This window comes from Scatophagus argus, chromosome 20 (assembly GCF_020382885.2).
Source record: "Scatophagus argus isolate fScaArg1 chromosome 20, fScaArg1.pri, whole genome shotgun sequence".
Taxonomy (NCBI): domain Eukaryota; kingdom Metazoa; phylum Chordata; class Actinopteri; family Scatophagidae; genus Scatophagus; species Scatophagus argus.
Window position 1 is genome coordinate 10328687 of NC_058512.1, and position 13568 is coordinate 10342254.

The window sequence follows — 13568 nt, forward strand, 5'->3', positions numbered from 1 at the left end:
TGCAAAAAAAGGCATTTACAAAAGTCACTGAGGATGTTTTTTGTTTTATTTGGATATAACTCTGCAATGTACAAAATAATGTAGTAAATAATAATAGCAAATACTGGCGCACAAATGAAAAATTAGGTTCACTCAAGTCTGTCTCAAAACAATACTTAATGTGATTCCAAATACTGGCAGATGAGCATCGTTTTGATGTAGGCTTGAAGAAATGCGGACCTCTCAGCCAAAGTGTGTAATGTAGTAACTGTAATTATGAAATTAAAATGTGTAAGGTGGCAACTAATGATTTCTTTATTTACGGATGATTTTCTGTCAATAAAAGTCAAAACGTGCTGCAGCCCAAAGTGATTTATTTAGTTCGCTGGTTTTGTGCCTGAAAAATGGGAAAAATTAAAATAGCTGTAGACTAATTTTCTATTGCAAACCTAAAAATGTGTAATGAAGGAAAACAAAAGAGGCAGAATTTGGTTATACCATTATTATAATCTAATAGAAATGAATAAGATATAGCAAATTGCATTAATAAATGATAGATATAAAGGTGCAGTATATTCATATATAGTACCGTAATTTCCAGACTATTGAGCGCACCTGAATATAAGCCGCACCCACTAAATTAAAAGAAAAAAAACTTGTACATATATAGCCCGCAGTTGTCTATAAGCCGCAGGTGTTGTCGCTCCCAGTGTCACCTTCGTCTTGAGGCAAAATCCATAAATTAGCCGCATCATTGTTTAAGCCACAGGGTTCAAAGCATGTGAAAAAAGTAGCAGCTTATAGTCTGGAAATTACGGTATATATTCACAAAGTAACCAGTAAAAAAAGAATAACAGAAATTATATCAAACCGGCTTGTCATTTATATATTCTCATTGATATATTCTATTCTCAGTATATATATTTATATTTATATATATAGTAAATTACTGTTGATGAGTGCTGCAGTGAGTAGTTGATTAATCAATTATTCAATCTTCTGAAAATTACTCAGAAATTACTTAGACTATTTGAACTCGCCCAACTGATTTATTCTTTGCAAGATTTTATTTTTCAATTCTTTACCTCACTCACTTACAATCTTTTCCCCCTCACTTCACACTTCACAGAAACAGCCGGAAGGAAACGAGGACCTGAAGGAGACCAGTCGTCCTAACAGCATGGCCTCCAACTCCTCCTTCCACTCCACCCAGGACGAGTTCGATTCAATTCCACAAGTCCCTTCCAACGCTCAAGTGGAAAGGGAAGGCGGTTCAGGCGGTGCTTCGGTCAGACAGGAGGAAGAAGAGGAGAGCAGAGGAGGGAGCAAAGAGGAGATCCGGCTGTTGAGACAGGCGCTAGAGAGCGTTCAGATGAAACTGCTAGAAACCAGAAAGGAAAACCGCTCGCTTCATGCCCAGCTGAAACCTGAGCGAGGAAGAGAAAGAGAGGAGTATGAAAGCATGAGGGAGAAAGGAAGAGAGGAAGAGCTGATGGAGAGTCTAGCAGAGCTTCAAGCAAAGCTGACAGACACGCAGGAGAGATACCACCAGGCTGTGGAGGAAGTGGAGGAGCTGAGAGTGCAGGTGGGGAGGGGAGAATGTGAGCTAATGGAGAAACAGGAGGCCCAGAGACGTACATCATCCAAACTCGAACAGGAAATTAAACAGCTGAAGGCCCAGCTTGTCCAGTCGGAATCTGAACAGGAGAAAGCGGCTCAACAAGCCAGACAGCTGGAGGAGGCGCTGAGGAGGATAGAGGACGGAAGACGGAGTGTAATGGAGAAAGAACAGAGGACTGCACAGATTGAGGAGCTGTACAAGGAAGCACAGGAGGAGATCAGGATGCTCCAGGTGGATATGTGCTTCTTCTTCTTCTCTCTGAATTTCTGAACGACTGAAAGAGGAACACGCCAAAGTCTGTTTACTGTGTTTGTAGTACTACTGCCTATATGGTAAAAGAGTTTAGTAGACACTACTAGCATAACATCCCTGAATCTTTGGCTGAATTTTCTGTTTTTGAGTAGCATTTTGGGTAATGTAGGCACCATGTTTTCAGAGAGAATAAGAATGTGTGGAATGAAATAAGACAATATCTCTACTGCAGTAATTTTTATCATGAGTCTGACATTAAGTGCAATACTAAATCGATGACTCACTCTATGAAGAGGAGCATAGATAAAATTGCTTCAACATTGTCTTTCATTATTCTTTCACTCTCCGAGTCTATTTATTGTACATCACTTCCTACTTTTATCTCTTTAATTTGTCATATAGTTCCTTATTATTTCACTCACCTTTTCATTTATTCCTTCTTGTTTTAGGAGGCTCTGAGGGGCACGGTGCCTGTTGAAGCCGCAGCCAAAGACTTCGAAGAAATGAAGGCAGAGCTAAACGAGGTAATCGCTGGGCTGCAGCGGCGCTTGCTGGAACTCTCGCACTCCTACAGTGACACTAAGGGTCAGCTAAGTGCTGCACAGAAACAACTGGCTGAGGCCCGAGCTGAAAGCAGCGCAGCCTCATCTCCCTCCTCAGAACAGCAGCAGGTCCAGGTGCTTAATGGCAAGGTGGAGGAGCTGCAGGCGTTGCTAGGCGAGACGGAGAAGAAGCTCTTGGCCGCTCACAAGGAGATTTCTTTGCTGAGGCAAGAGGCAGAAGCTCAGGCACAGAGCTCTGTGGCCCTCGCCGACCACACGCAGGTGATGTCATCTCTGGGAAATGCCATCAAAGAGTTGGAAAGCCAGTCAGAGGCCCTGAAAGAGCAGCTACACCAGAAAACCGTGCAGGTGGAGGCTCTTCAGAACAGGTGAGGAAGATGCATCTTTTCTTCTTTTACTAGAGGCTACAGCTGAATGTTGGGAGAGATGGGGATTATGAAATGATATATGAAGAATTATGAAAGTAGTGTATAAATGTAACTGAGTGCATTCACCTAAATATTGTGTGTATATAAAATGCTAAATGTATTTAAATTTGAGTATTTCAATTTTATGCTACTTTATACTTCACTACTGCGTATTATTCCATTACAATCAGAATCAGAATCAGAATTCCTTTATTTATCCCTGGAGGGAAATTCTTGACAAGACTGTTAATATGAAGATTATTACTGTAGTGAGAGGCTGATCAAGTGACCAGCTTTCAGATTACTTGTACCTCCAAGACTAGCTGTCACCATGTGGTTCTTGTGCCTATTTCACAAACAGGCTGACAGCAGAGAAGGATGTCTCCCGTCAGGAGCATGAGACCACCCGAGAGCAGCTGGAGGGTGAGGTGAACCACCTGACGCAGCTCCTCCAGGGGGCCCTCAGGAAGCAGGACGAGATGGCTCTGGAGGCTGCTGATGCATGGCAGAAGGTGAGAGGAATGAGAAATGGAAACACGACAAGATGTCCACAGAGGAGAATAAAACCAACTTTAAATGACCTTCCCTTGTATAATTTACTACCCATTATCCACCCGTCAGGCGCGGGACAATCGTGCAGAGCGAGAGGCCCTGCAGGAGCTGGTGATGTCAAGGGAAAAGGAGAACCAGACACTGACCTCCAGGCTGGCTGAGTCCCAGGATGCCGTGTGTCAGCTCAAACAGCTGGTGGAGAATCACGTTGCCTCAGAGAGAGAGAAGAACAAGAGGGTAAGTATCTTGAAACAACAGCAGAAAAACAATCATTACTGTGGTTCTTGACAATTGACCTAAACTGGAGACATTAATTCAGTGAGCCTAAATTTTAACCAAACAGCTCCATTACAGGTAATTGTTTCATTAACCATACTTTTTATGTTTGTGTCTCTCAGATAGATGACTTGTCACGGGAGGTGGTGAAGCTGAAGGACGCCTTAAACAGCCTGTCACAGCTCTCTTATACCTCTGGTTCTCCATCCAAGAGAATGCAGCAGAACCAGCAGCTGGAGACGATGCAGCAGCAAATCAAACAGCTACAGTACCAGCTAGCTGTAAGATTTGTCCATACACCTTCTTGGATAGAACACATATAATAATAATAATAATTATAATTGTGTTTTGAAGCACAAGAGTATGTGTTGTACTTTGAAAAGCCCTGTATTTACCTCACCTTTTATGTGTAGGAATCAAAGAAGCAGCACCATGAGATAGTGTCAGTCTACAGGATGCACCTCCTCTATGCTGTCCAGGTAGAGCCATCCATTACATTTTCAGTATTTTATCAGTTATTTGAGTTTAGCCATGCATATAGATTTGGGTCTTAAAATATTCATCAAACTTCTGCCTCTATTTCTGATGGAAGCTAATTACATTTGAGGTGCTCACAAAACTGAAAAATTCTGCAACATATGGGATTATCTCTTGAGTAGATAGTGGGGTCTTAATTATCCTGGGTCATGGAGACACTGCTTTGTCTGTTGTCTTTAGTAATTTTTCAATGCTGTGAGCACCACAAATAATTCTACCCCCCCCTTTTTAAATGACCTGTGCTGTGTGCTGTGTGTAACACCTTTCTGCCTTCAGGGTCAGATGGACGAGGATGTGCAGAGAGCTTTGAAGCAGATCCTGATGATGTGCAAGATGCCAAGCCAAGCCAAGGAGACCTGCTGAGGCACACTGGACTTCGGTTTCCCATAAAGCACGTTGTGAACCAAACTGAAGCGAAATGCTGTTGTGCGCTACATCCACCAACGCACGTCCTCCTGTCCGAAGTCACACGCTGCTTGTGCTGCAACACATGGTGCCTCTGGAAAAACCTTGAGTATTTGTTAATGACAAATAGGTTTAAAATCAAATATTCATTGCCTTGTCAATGCCAACTTGACTGACTAAAATCTAAAGCTCATCAATGTTACGATGGAAGATGTTTTTTCTCCAGCCCTGCATAGAGATACTGTACATCAGCCAAATCACCATTCAAATGGGTGAACCAGGTGGTTACTTACCGTGTACCAGCCAAACTTATAATCTCAGTATGTGCACGTTAACACTACACCGTCACTGTGCAGTAAGCTTAAATCACATGCAGTGTGACAATATGAACAAATGTGTGTGCGCGATGAAAACAGATTGAAGTGGTTTGTTTCTGTTATGATGTGTGCTTAGAGAAATAAAAGCCTCAGTTAGCGCTGCTGTTAACAGTATCTATTTTATGATACAACAGTGTTTTTACTTGTTAAATGTTTCAAAGTTGTCAGCATTTTCCTTACACAATCTAAATTATTCCTGCCCTCTTTAATGCATGTGACTTTGCTCAACGCCAGTCCAAGAAGCACATAAAATATGTGTTTTGTTTGGTCGCACTTCTATAAAGAAAATGCATGATACTATTTGCATTGCTATTTTCCTATTAGCACAAAAATTCTGAAAATGTATTTTACTGAATTGTATTAACATGTCGTGTTTTCTGAATTACTGTACTTTGATGAAGAGTTTTGATAGCTGTATTTTTGATGGCCTTTGTTTTTTGTCTGAGTGTTTTGTGTGAATGAAATGCTTTTTCCTTTAGTATAAGAAAGCACTATTTGGTCTAGTGACACCTGAATTAGTTCATCTACCTGTTAGTACATATTTTACATATAGGGGATTGAGTGTAATTATTTACTGTAATAAGAAGAATATTCAGCTGTAACAAATGCTCAGCAGTATATGGTCAATATGTTTGTCTTTCCGACTCAGAGAATAGTTAGGAAGTAAAATATTTAGTTCTTACATTTCCTGTTGTCTGTTCTTACACTTTGGTCTTTTGTTCTTACTTGAAAGCATGCAAAAAAGTGCTGGCGGAAAGCAAATGGTTAAGATTTGCTTAAAACTAGAGTTGTGTCTGTTTATCAACTGAGTATTACAGGCAGTTTCAGTAATTGTCATAGATGCCAGTTTCATCAGGCTTCCTTGTACTCTCTTATTAATTTATTTCAGTGAGCAGGAATGTTTTCTGTTTGTGATACTCCCGTCTCTTTCAGCGTTTCTTTGTAGGTACGGATATACACTGTACGGTGTTTGAGAGAACATTTCAAACGCATTTCTCTGAACGTGTCTTCTAGAGACTTCTGAACTGTTTTGACATCGCACTCCTTTGCCTTAGTACTGAACTTAGAGCCATACACCTTTAGATGACACCTTTCTTCTGAACAGTGTTTGAGATTCTTGCGAAGCACTAACGCCGTTTAACTGTGGTCAGATTCAGTGAATTTGTATCTGACTGACTGAAGCTTGTTTCTCACTCAGGAACTATTTTTTTTATTATGAAATATGATTTACGTCCGACTGGGATTTGTTGGACCCTGAGTAGAGCTGAGGCTTTTGCTTTGTTTTACAGGTTGTAGAATATCATAAGGAGCCTTTCTATCTGTCTTTTTTTTTTTCCTCTGTAGGCCTTGACAGAAAGGTTTTGCAACAAGAAAGGGAAAAGAAAGAAACAACCTTGTTGTTAGTTCTTTCTTCAATAACAGTTTTGTAGTAACATTAAAAAAAAATAAATAATGCTTGTTTGCCAACTGCTTTTTTGCCCACCTTAATAAATTTTCAAGATACTGAGCCTTTGTGTGTCCTTTGTCTAATGATGATGATCTATAATTACTTTACCAAAGATAATGTTAATTAATTAATTCTAAACAAAACCTTGTTTTCCAGGCTGTTGAGACAAAGTTGGTAGACCTCAAAACTAGAATATTTCAGGACTTCTGACACTCTCAAAACTGGACACACTGTCATACTGTCCCATTTTCTCCCAAATCACACAGCTCAGGTTATTTTCCTGCTGAATATTTCTTTATCAGCTAGCCTGACTGGACAAAGGAACAACACCAGTTCTCAACTATGCAACAGCTGGGAATTACCCTGCTGTGGGACTAATAAAGGCCTATCTTATCTTAACTTTAGATCTTTGGTTTCTATTATAGTAAGTCTTTAGTTAGTCTGAACTTGCTCTTGTCGGTTGAGACTAACCAGGTGGTAAATGACCACTAGATGGCACCCTTTGCCAATATTAGAACTGTTATCTCTCCCACACAGGGTTTCCCTCACTCAAAATTCAGGACTATCTTTTAGGAGTGTCTAGCAGTGCTACTTTGAAAACATAGCTTTGCGAGGTACCAGTTCACATCGGAAGGTAGAGCAAAGCTACTCTAGGGACAAATTTGGTGTGTTTAACTAAATCAACTTAAAAAAAAAAGAAAGCTCACACTGCATGTGATGATGAATTATAATACCACATAACACAATCAAGTCACATGCCTGCAAAAAATGCCACTCTTTTAAATTAATTGCAAAAGGTGCCCACTTCTTCATAGGTCATACCTAAAATAAAATCCTTCAGTAATCACTGGCAATTGCAAAGAATGTCACCTTTGAATTAGCATAGAAGCAATAACAAAAAGAAAAAAAAACATTCCTTTTTATGCCCCAAATCGTTTGCAGTCTCATTATTTAATCAACTACAAAAAGGCAAAAAAACCAAACAAACAAACAAACAAAAAACAACAACAACAACAACACAGTTTAAACTACAAGAATCACTATGAAAAAAACATAAATGTGGCTGAACTCCTGGCAAGCTGCAAAATGTAGTTAAACTAGTTCAGTGGGTGACTTTAAAAAATATGCATTGTTTATCTTCCTGTTGGTCAGCACACCAACCTCCATGTCAGCACTCTGTCCACCCTCAATGTCCACTCAGCTTTGGTTCTCAGAAGTCCTGCCAGCCCAACTCTGGATAATTTATCTGCCGTTCTGTTTCCCCTAACCGGTGGCACAACCACTTCGTTTCCTGCCCTGGCCCTGTGTTCTGCCCGCTGGTCAAACACACACATACACATATGCACGCAAAGAAAAGCACACACACCTCTGCCTTTACACGACAACTTCCTGTCAATCTTGCTTTCCCACACGTTCTGCCCTCAGGCCTCGGGGGTTAGTAGAGAGAGATCCAGTGCTGTGATCCTAATCCAGCTAGGGCCCATATTTGTCAAGCAACCTAAGCTGCAGCAAAAACTGGGGAGTCTGAATGGCAGGATGAACTCTGCCTGGCTCAACTGAAATATTCAATTTAGTGGTATTTGACAAGGATGTTCAAACATGGAGGTTTTTTATAGTCATTCCTGTATTTCATTTGGTTGTTTATCTGAGATTGAATTGACCTTTCAGAGTTTTTCTTTAATTTGATTAAGTTACTTTAAAGTTAGATAAAAGTTTATCACATGTTCTTTATCTGCTTGTTTTCAAAGGAAAGCAGAACTGAAACAATTAGTTAAACGATTAAACGATTGTCAGTGGAAAGAGGGTTAATCATCGAAATTGAATCAATTATTTAAATCATGTTTCAAGCTTGTCAACAGCTTCTGTTTATTCTACATGACTGAATATCTTTGGGTTTTATACTGTTGATCGGATGAAACAATTACTTTTCTAGAAAAATTTCAGAAAACATTTAAAACATATTGAAAATGAATGAGTCATCTGTGATGAAAATAACCATTAGTTGCTCTTCAAAGCAACATTGTTTTGATTCAGATGTTCAAAACCACATGTTGTGGTTTGTATGACTGCACTACTACATCCAGTTGAGAATTGTAAATATCATAGCATGTAATTTGACATTTAATTTTCCAGCACGATGTGTCTTATGTTTACACATTTTCTCATCTGGTCTAGAATATAAAGAAGAGACTTTGTAGGCTGAGACACTGAAGTTTAAACCAATAATGGGTTTAGTCTATTTAGGTATGGGCAGCAAATGATGAGGAGACCCAGAACTGAACCCTGAGGAACCCCAGTAATTTGTAACTGGTGCTTTACAATATATGAATCCAATAAAAGTAAAGCCAAATAAATTGATTCCCTTTTGATTTATTTAGATATGCACAGATAGTGGATAATTCCGCATAGAAAAGATAAGAAAAAAAACCTCATGCATGAAATGTATGGAGACAGACTAGACGATGTGAAGAAGTCATAACAGAGAGGAAGACTGCAGCTAAAGGAGTCCATTCAGGGAGGAAATGAGAACAGGTTGTGGCCAGGAGAAAAAACATGGAGAGGCAAGAGCAGCAGATCAGGAGAAAGGGACAAGTGTATATATTGAATCATTCGGTGGGATGACTAATATGCGACTAAGAGACTCCTCCGAAGTAGCATATAAATCTGCATCAGCTGCCAGAAGGATGAGAGAAACAAACTGGGGAGGGGAAGAAGAGCTGATAATTTTAATTTTTTAATGACAACCACGGCTCACTAATGATTAAGCAAGGAAGCAATAAAATACTGCAGTTTCGCTGACTTGCAACTTTTAGAAAAGTTTTTTAATTTTTCAGTCTGTGTCTTTCCTAACTATTTGTTTACACTGTGTATTTCCTAGTAATCAAGGTTTGTGTGCTTAGTAAATATTGTTGAATGGCTTCTCACTAATGTGCGTCATAGGCCATATGCTCGGGCTCAGAGAGCAGACCTGCGTTATCCGATCAAGTGCTGGTACGTGTATCATCAAGTAGCTCTTATGTGTTGTTTCTGCTGCTGTTTTATTAAAGTATTTCCTATTATTTTAGGCTGCCATTTAAAAAATCTGGACTGGAAATCGTTAAGCTAATTATAACATATTCACATATACAGTTTAAATATTAATATACATTGTAGTGTCTGTTATATATGTCTGCTATATATGAGACAGAGCAGCTTACAACCTACATCCAAAGCCTTCAAAAGCTGGGAGACTCTGCAGACTGGTGACAGATTTTGACAAGGATCTGGGCTGCAGCTGAACTCTGCCCTGTGACTGTGGTTAGTAGTACTCACAATAAAATGCAATGTCAGAAAGACTGTCAAAGAGCATCACTCCACTGTGGTTTGCGATCTCCAACCACCCTTGGAAATATACAGATGTGCATAAAAACACACACCATCACATGTATCACAGTGCTGTAGGTCTGTGATTTTACAGGGCTCAAAACATTTTCATCCAGTGGGAAGATGGATTAACCTGGCATTATGTAAATTTGCACAGCACGTAATTGTTCCCATTTGCTATGCCATGGACAATGTCAACAGACTGTCAGGCTGCATTCTATTAAGAAAAAAAAAAAAAGTATGCAGGCATCCCTATTTGGGTGACTTTTTCTGATGCTGGTTTTCTTAAGAACTGGATCGCACGGAGCCCTCAAACCATCTCGAAAACCTTTTAGCCAGTCGGCGTTAGGGTGGTGCTCAGCGGAGCCAAAGAACCACCAAGAGTTCTGATTGCCTCACTGTGGCAGCACCAAAACATTACAAGACGTTTATACAGATATTTTGTCAGCTAGCTTAGATTCATTCCATTGCCATGGTAACCCTCTATGCACTAGAATCACCAGATCGAATCTATACTCACAACAAGTTATGTAAGTAATTGCTAAGTTAAATAAGTACCACTAAAAAAAATTGCTCAAGCAACTACTAAATCACTTAGTAATAGATGTGAAAATTAGAAAAAGGAGGCAGGCAGAAAGAGAGAGAGAGTGAGTTAGCATAGCAGTTGGGGACCACCTGTTACATGCTATAATAGTTCCTCCAGTGCTACTAATTTCTAGCAGTGCTGTTAGTGATTATTAACCTTTTTTTTTTAAGCTGTTTGTTGTCCATTTCAGCATCGACTTGCCCCCTGCACATGAGTCCCATCTACATCAGTCTTATCAGAGTGCAGAGTATTATTATGTTTTAGAATTGTTTAGAAGGCATTTGATATTTGAAACTGACCTTCAAATGCCACACACCTGGCCTAACCAACCAACCAAATTCCACTGTATTCTAATACAACCACAGCAATTTATCAAACACTGGGAATATATAATGAGCAAGCTACCAAGCAGCTACCTTCATGGGGCAACGTAGAAGTGTCTCCATACTATGACACAGGCAAAAAGAGCTAGCCCTGGCCTTTTCAGCATCTGTTGAACTGTAGTTAAAAGTAATTATACTGTGACATTTAGCTGTGCTAAGTGCCTCTAAGCAATGCTGGGGACGACTGAATTTTGGCATCCAGGCTCCTATAAACAGGGGAAGGTTTTGGTATGTCAGTAATCACTGCCATGATAACAGTCATGTTGTCATTGGGGATCTCTATGGCAGAAAAAGAGCGATTGTCACTGATCCGCGGTTCTCTCCTTGGCAGCAGACTGAGACCACAGTGGTGTTTACATGTGTATTTTGATGGGAGGTCTGAAGGTAATTAACACTGTGGAAGTGAAAGAATGAAACTGAGAAATAAAGTAGGTTTGACACATTTCCAGATTAAAATATATACTTTTTTCATTCCTGGTAACCATTTTTCAGCAACTGTCATCACATTACAGCCTTCACCTAATCTCTCACTTCAACTGTGTCTCTATCCCCTTCACTCTCTTTTGCATTCCTTCTACCTCTTCCTCCTCTCCCTCGTTCTTTTCATCTCTTCCTTCTGATGCACATCTCTATGGTTTGTCAACATTGTTAACATGCTTACGTACCATCTAATACAACCACATTTTGTTGTAGTAATTAACTAATGAGTGCAATATGTTGTTGCTATGTTCACCCTTCTAGCCTCAGCCACTAAGCCGTCAAATGTTCTCAGTTTGTCTTATGCAGACTGGCCTTGAAACAAGACCCTGCAGTAGATGAATGGAGGGGCGTAAGAGACGCATGCAGCTTAATTGCTGCAAGATGTAACCTCGCCTGCAGCCTACTGTGGCCCACAAACACACTCACACACATTCATGCACATGAAAGCATGTACATACACACATAAAAAAGCAGGCAAACACACAGTCAAGCGTACATATGGTAAATGCAGTTAAGACAACATAAATGGTTATAAACGTGTTACCAAGTTACAAAACGGCTGGATTTTTCACTCTCTGCCACAGCACTGGCCCAAACTTCATAGAAACATTTTTGTTTGTTTACTAGTGAAAAGCAAGGTTTTAATTCTACTACAAGGCTGTTCTTTGATGGATAACATTCAAGTTCTTCTCTCTGAGGCAAACCAAATGGAATCAAACCAAATCAAAATGACTCAAAATCTATGGGTTTTGCTTCCTTAAGGCATCCTAAGAAGGTCTTTGAACCCAAGTCTAATGGATAAAAGATGATATTAATGCAAAGATGCTTTTGAGTAATCTACATTTGGCTGTTAGTAGCATGAAGCAGAATAGAAAATCTAGAAATGGTGATGATGAGTAGAAATGATGAGAGCGATCAGAGAGCCGTGACAGAGCCTGATTTGATCTCATAACTGAGTAGTGTTCCTGAAGCCACAAAGGGAGTTCCTCTGAATTACACCATTACAATATAATATTTCTGTGATGGTTAAATTCATACACTGCATGTGAACATATACCACAGCTCCTCGCAGTCAGAAACAATGAAGAAACTGTGACCGTGCACGGGTCCATAAAAAATCAATTGGGAAAGTTGGAAAAGGCGACTGTAACTGTACGCTGGAACATTTCCTACGGGAAAACATACATTTCAAGACTCAAAACTAACATCACCGAAAGATTACAAAAAAGTGACAAAATTCAGCCTCGTCTGGACTGTCAGCCCCGGCAGCACATCAGGATGACTTCACAAACTGCGGCCTCGGCTCTCTGGTTTCTCACTGAGGAAAAAGTGATTTGATAATGTTACTCTACCGTGATGATAGCAGATGTGATTTGTTCAATTGAGTGGTATTTCTCTACAACCACTACACCATCTCTGGGCACGCTGATGCTTTTCACTGACATCACTGAGCTGAATGCAGCTCTGCCGGCGACAGCAACCCAGGTCACTGAGATACGGTTACATGAGTCTCGACTCTGGAAGACCACAACATGGCAAACCACAGAGAGGTTCACGACAGAGTCCTGCACAGAATCACTAAACCACTGCAGGGGGGTGGGTCATTGTGAAGTGTCGTATAATGATTATGATAATACAATTTAATATAATGTGTTGATCTGGTAATGTTTGTGAATTTTATTTTATTTGGGATTTTCCCCTGTGGTTCCTAAACACAACTTAGTTCAACAGTTTCAAAGTTTTTGCATGTGTATTAATGATATCCAATAGTGTATAATCATGTGCTGCGTCCCAGATCAGAGCTGCGTCTTTCCTCTCTATAGATGTTGGGATAGTTGGATGAGGTCCCTGGTCCAAGAGTTTTTTGGCTCCAGATCCAAACAGAGATGTTTATTTCTGCATCTGATTTAGCACAGAATGATTGCAGCAATATTGTCTGGAGGTGGGGTAATAGCAGTGGGCCGAACAAGGCCTTTGATCAGTATATTTTCTTGTTTGTGTTTTACATTATGACATCTTACAAATATGTTAATTGTAATGTCAAACTTACTTGTGTCCGCAGGCAGCTACACTTTATAAACCAGTCATGTAAGACAATATAATTACGTGATCACTTGTATATTGTGAAAAATATGTGCATGTAAACACTTGGCAGAGAGCCATGAAACTAAAGAATCTGGAAGAGAAAATGTTTTGCACAATGTGCAGGGGAGGTTGAGGAAAACAACTTAATTTGACCATTTATTGTTCATGCTGCAGAATAACTTTTTGCAGGTCACACTATCTCTCCCTAGAGTCCTTCTTAGTCAGACTTTGTGAGTTTTTATATATCATTGAAGT

At 39.9% G+C, this 13568-nt stretch overlaps 1 protein-coding gene across 5 annotated transcripts in view; it reads left to right on the forward strand.

Annotated features, from left to right (window-relative positions):
- rai14 (retinoic acid induced 14) overlaps nucleotides 1-6476 on the forward strand; it is a 38843-nt gene extending 32367 nt beyond the window's left edge. For all 5 annotated transcript variants that reach the window (XM_046375118.1, XM_046375113.1, XM_046375116.1 and 2 more), the window contains 7 exons: nucleotides 1109-1831; nucleotides 2302-2783; nucleotides 3184-3334; nucleotides 3444-3611; nucleotides 3773-3931; nucleotides 4064-4129; nucleotides 4464-6476. In XM_046375118.1, the coding sequence (XP_046231074.1) occupies nucleotides 1109-1831; nucleotides 2302-2783; nucleotides 3184-3334; nucleotides 3444-3611; nucleotides 3773-3931; nucleotides 4064-4129; nucleotides 4464-4550 (1836 nt within the window). In that variant the 3' untranslated portion in view covers nucleotides 4551-6476. The remainder of the gene's footprint in view (nucleotides 1-1108; nucleotides 1832-2301; nucleotides 2784-3183; nucleotides 3335-3443; nucleotides 3612-3772; nucleotides 3932-4063; nucleotides 4130-4463) is intronic.
- Nucleotides 6477-13568: the final 7092 nt, after the last annotated feature.